The following is a 5,429-nucleotide window of genomic DNA, read 5'->3' on the forward strand; positions in this document are numbered from 1 at the left end:
ATTTTCTCACTCTGCAGGAAGCTGGGCAAACCGCTGTGTGCTACTAATGGTGACATCCGGAATGCCACTAGGTGTGGGGGTCTGAAATAATTTCCTGAATTAAATCTATCCCTGGCTTTTGATTAGCTCTGTGTGTGTGTGTGTGTGTCGCTGGGGATTGACCCTCGGGCCTGAACACTGACCTGGGTCTCCAGCCCTTTTCTTATTTTATTAAAATTTATTCTGACACAGGCTCTTACTAGGCTGCCCTGGCTGGGTCGGGCCTGTCCTGCTCCTGCCTCAGCCTCCCTGAGTGCTGCTACTGAAGGTGTGCACCACCGGGTCTGGCGACACAGCTAATCTTCTATCATTTGTCCACGTCCCATGCTTGCTTCCAAAGTTCATTCAAACTCCTGTGTTTTTGTTGGAACTTTGTCCCGTTCTTCTAGGTCCTAATTCTCTGTGTAGTCTGAATGCTTATTATTCCTGAGTTCAGTCCCAAACTATTTGTTTGTCCTTGTCCTTGATGCCTTCAGGCTCTCCAGGGGCTTAGACCCCTGAGACATGCCAGGCCAGGGCCGGGCTCAGACATGAATAGTGCGCTCCACCTCCCACGGGAGTTACTGGCCCGTGTCTGCCAGCAGCTCTCTGTGGTTGGCAGGGTGCAGCTGCTGGGTCCTCATGCAGCTGCGAGGCCATGAGATCCAAACGTGTTCTCACTGAGTGAGGTTAGAGGTTCTTCATTCAGAGCCAGAACTGTTCTTCTGATGCCCTTGAGTATTGCCTATTGGCTGGAGAAAGGAACCTGGCCATTGAATCTGGCTGCTAAAAAGTTGAGCTGTGACATCATTTTGGCTATGACAAATCTCTCAAAGCCCAGGCCTACAGCCCGAGCATTCCTGGGTGCGTTCCTGCTGTTACGTGATCTCGCAGTGGTCACTGAATAAGCCTGGACCTTGGTGTCCTCATTGGTCCATGAGGGAAGAGACTGGAGTTTGTACAGCATGCAGCGATAACCCACCCCACCGTAGGTGGGCTGGAGAGTTCCCGAAGGCTTTAAAGCTGGAGGAAGGACCAGCGCCCCACAAAGCTCTTAAGAAAGGAAGAAATCCTGTGATCCATTCCTTCTAGAATAATCAGATTTGGTTTCACTCTGGTGTTTGAGACAGGGTACTGCTATGTCGCTCAGGCCAGCCTTGAGCTTGCTACGTAGCCTGGAATCCACAAGGACCCTCCTGCCTCAACCTCTTGAGTGCTGGGGATACAGCTATGTGCCACTAGGCCTCACTGGAACAATCAGATTTTAGAATCTGAAGACACCTTGCACAATAAAGAAACTGAGGTCACGTGGGAATCAAGGACCTGGCAGAAGCTGCCTGTCCTGGCTGGATCGGAGTCAGGGGTGAGTCTGCTGGAGGGAGATCACCCTTTTGGGGAACTTGCTTTCTCTGCCACTCGCTGCCCAGCCTGTGGCACACAGAAACAGCTGGGACGCTGTGTCCCCAGCCTTGGCGGTGGCAGTAGGCACGTTCAGCAGCTGAGCACCTGAAGGCACGTGATAGACGGAACCTTCCTGCCCCAGCCTCTTCAGAGCCCAGCTGCAGAAGCTGGCACCGGTCGGACACCGCACACCACGGCGGGGCACAGGCCCACGGGCAGCCGCCACCAGGATGGAACCTGGAACTGGAAGAAAGTACCAGCGAAGCAGGAAAGAGAGGGTCGAAACACCTTCCAGCTCTGCGTTGGGTTGGTGCCTTGCGCAACCAGAAGACGGACGGACGTTGTCCTCAGCAGAGAAGGAGGGCGGGGCAGGGTGCTGCCGCCTGAACAGCAAATGTTTGCCCACTGCGTGAAGTCGCAACGGCGCGGCCCTGGCGGCCTCGGCCAACTGTTTGTTCACCTTTCGCCGGCCACCTGTCACATGTATCATCTCCATGGAGTACAGGAAGTGGGTAAGGAGCGACAGGGCCACACCAGCTGTCTTTGCCAGGAAGGAGCTTGGAACGTGGCTGGTGGTGACGTGGCTACATGGGCCGGAGGAAGCCCTCAGGATAAAGGCACAGAGGCGAGAGGCGGGGGCTGGGCTTGTGGCGTGAGCCGGCCGGAGAGCACAGCGCTAAGTCAGTTCTGAAGACCCGCTCTGTGTATGACAGACGTGTGTGTGTGTGTGTGTGTGTGCGCGCGCGTGCACGCGCATGCGTGCATGTGCATGCAAGCAGTGCCTTGGTTCAAGAATTCAACTTGTGCCACGATTTTGGCACTGTGGCTGTGCTTGCGTTTGTGTGGGAAAGATGGCTGCGATCGTGTCTGCCACTCGGTGCGGTTCACAAACGAAAACAAAATTTTGCAAACACTTCTGTTTGAGAACCCAACTGTTTGCAACAAAGATGTTCATGAACCAAGGAACCACTGTATATAACGCAGCGTACATATACGTAAATATTCCCAGCTGCATCTTACAGCCTTTACAAAAAGTTTTTCTTCATTTCTTTCATCTTGAGTCAGGGTCTCAGTAAGTCGCGCAGCTGACCAGGCAGGGTTTGAAGGTTCCATCTTCTCACCTCAGCCTCCCTGAGGGCCGGGACTGCATCCCAGGGCCACCTCAGCTGGGATGCAGACCTGTTTTCAGGCCCAGTGCCTTCCTGCTCCTTTCCGGTCAAGCCTTGGTTGGCTCCACCCCTCGATGACTCCTGGCCCACCTTTGGCCTTTATTTTGCCAACCCACGTCATAGAAACACGGTCCTGCCGCAGCCCATCAGCACCCTGCACTTGCGACTCCTCTGCACTGTGGAGTGCGGCACGCTCTCTCCTCTTGGTGCCGAGGGGCCTTCCACTGTGATGAAGAGCCGCACTGTCCTCTCCATCCGCCAGATAACTGGGCGTGTTCAACCAGTTGGACATGTTTGGTGGCGAGAAATCCACGTTGGCAGGTGTGCTACAGCTTGCCTTCTCTTGATGAACACCGGGTTGCTGGGCCGTTTGGGACACGCATGCTCAGCTCCGAGAAACCTCTAGGTTGGCCTCCACAAGGCCGGCCCATTTCGTGCTTGCACTGGCAGTACTGAGATGCAGCTGCTCCAAATGCCTCTCAGCGCTTAGCATTGTGGGGCTTTTTACATTTAGCCATTTTTACAGGTGTGCTGTGGCGTTCCGCTGTGATTCCAATTTGTGCCTCCCTGACGGTGGCCATACGGGGACTTTGTTGCATTTCTTTGCCTTCCTTGGATCTTCTCCGATGACATAGCTGAGCCTTTGGCTGTGTTCTCTTAGGGTAGTTTTCTCATGGCCAAACTTTGAGAATTCTTTTTATGCGATGGATGCAGGTCTTCATGTGCTTTGCAAATGTTTTCTCCCAGTCAGTATTTTGTCTTTTCACATTAAGTGTTTTTCAAAGAATATATGTGTTTATTGTGATAAAGTCCAGTTTACCATTTTTTTCTTTGATGAGTTATGTTTTTGATGTGCTAAGTAATCTTGGCCTAACCCAAAGCTTCAAAGATTTTTCAGGGCCAGCCAAATAGCTCAGTGGATTAAAGCGCCTGTAAACAGGCCCAGGGCCCTGGGGTTCAATCCCCAAGCCTGCTGTGCTGGCCCCGGGGTACTGAGACAACAATTGAGACTGGGCGTGGTGGTGTGCGTCTGTAATCCCAGCTCTTGGGAGACTGTGAACAGGTCTCCGAGTCTGAGCTAGAAGTGAGACCCTGAACACCTGGTAAACCCTTCTCTAAAATAAATATATATGTATATTTTTTTCACAGTTTTATGATTTTAGGTTTTACATTTATATCTGTAGTCCATTCTTGGTTAACTCTTATGATGATAGGAATTATGAGTCAGTTCACTTTTTCATTAAAAAGTTATTTTCTGGGGCTAAAAATGATAAAGCTTCATTGTAGAAAACTTGAAATGGGGAAAAAAAATTACTCCTTTGCTTAGCATCCTCATGTTCCTCTCCAGAGCAACCCACAGGCTAGGTAATCTCTAAAGAACAGAAATTTAATTCTTATGATTCTGGAGGCCGAAGGCTGGAAAGGACAGCAGGTCCTGCGTCTGGCGGGGGGTCTCCGCTTCCAACATGGCAGCTGTGCTGGCTCCTGCGGAGATAGGCGCCACGTCCGTGTCCAGCAGGAGGCAGAAGGGCAAGAGGGAGCCGCAGCTCTTTTAGACCGACTTGGTCACCCTCAGGAGGAACCTCGAGACCTATTGCTTCCTAAGGCCTGCCTTTCAGCCCTGTCACGTTGGGCGTGAAGACTCAACATTTACATTCAAAGCAAAACACGCTCAAGCCATTCCAGCCATAAGTGACCACCTTTTCCAGCTTACCACTCTGTCACCTTCGCCCTCCATTTCTCAGCAGTGGGAATTAAACCTAACACTCTACCCCCTTTAAATTTTATTTTATGGTTTTATTTTGAGATAGGTTCTCACTAAACAGCCGAATCGCCCAGTGTGGGCCTCAGCTTGCCATCTGCCTGCCTCAGCCTGAGTACTAGGAATTCGGCCATGGGCCACCATGCCTCCCGCTGTAAACTTACTTCTTGAAGTCTCTTAATGGGTTTCCTAATTACTGACCAAACATGCTAGTCACATACAATTAGCAAATACAGCTAAACGGAGACAATATGTCCAGCAGTTCTAGTGCTCATCTCTGAAAGTAGGCGGAGGGATTCTTTTATTGGCTAAATACACACACACACGAATGTCCTGTAACTTACTTGATAGTCTATTGCAATAGTTAGGGTGCATACTGTGTTTTCCTTTTTAGATGTCCTGCTGGAGTGAAAAACACGGCCATATATCTCGGGATTTCAGATTTTTTTCTAGGGTCAGATTCTAACCCAGCTCAAGAGAGCCAGAAGTCGTAAGTATTGTTAATGCTCCTAGCCTGCAGCTTCACTTCCTTCCCTGAGGGACAACTCCTGACACCTCAGGACAGGCGGGTGGTTGTTGGTTCTGGGGATGAACCCGGGACTGTGCACTTGTCGGCAGGCTCTTACGCCGCTGAGCTTCTCCTCGGCGCTGCATTTGATTTCCACTCAGGTCAGTATTTTTCCGCAGTGACCACTAGCCCCGCGTTTAGCTCTTTCCCGGCTTCCGGGTTACTCCTTTAGCTGGTACTGTGGCATCTCAGTTAGAGTGCGTGCGCAGGCAGATTCACCTTTCCTAGCAAACATCACCTAGTTCTGTCAGCTTGACATCTTTACCGCTTAGTAAAATGTGGGGAAGACATGAGGAAAATGTATTTCTATCAATCTTTGTGTGATTGGCCTCTTGATTTCTTGAAAAATAAGAAAAAGTGGATTTTTTTTTTTTGACCTTTGAATTCTTCAATTACTTGCCAGCTTTCCAGACAATTAAGACATAAATATTCTCTGTATAGAAATTCATCCTTCCTAATCCACGGTTGATACGTGGCGCTGAAGGAGCGCTGTGCCGCGCCAAGGACTTGC

The 5,429-nt window shown here is 50.5% G+C and overlaps 1 protein-coding gene across 1 annotated transcript in view; it reads left to right on the forward strand.

Annotated features, from left to right (window-relative positions):
- Nucleotides 1-1,044: 1,044 nt before the first annotated feature.
- The window catches only part of Cnpy1 (canopy FGF signaling regulator 1), a 54,185-nt gene continuing 49,800 nt past the window's right edge, over nucleotides 1,045-5,429 (forward strand). The window contains exon 1 of the mRNA XM_004629064.2: nucleotides 1,045-1,931. Coding sequence (XP_004629121.2) covers nucleotides 1,814-1,931 — 118 coding nt within the window. The 5' untranslated portion in view covers nucleotides 1,045-1,813. The remainder of the gene's footprint in view (nucleotides 1,932-5,429) is intronic.

This window comes from Octodon degus, unplaced genomic scaffold, assembly GCF_000260255.1.
Source record: "Octodon degus isolate 3935 unplaced genomic scaffold, OctDeg1.0 scaffold00027, whole genome shotgun sequence".
NCBI classification, from domain to species: Eukaryota; Metazoa; Chordata; class Mammalia; order Rodentia; family Octodontidae; genus Octodon; species Octodon degus.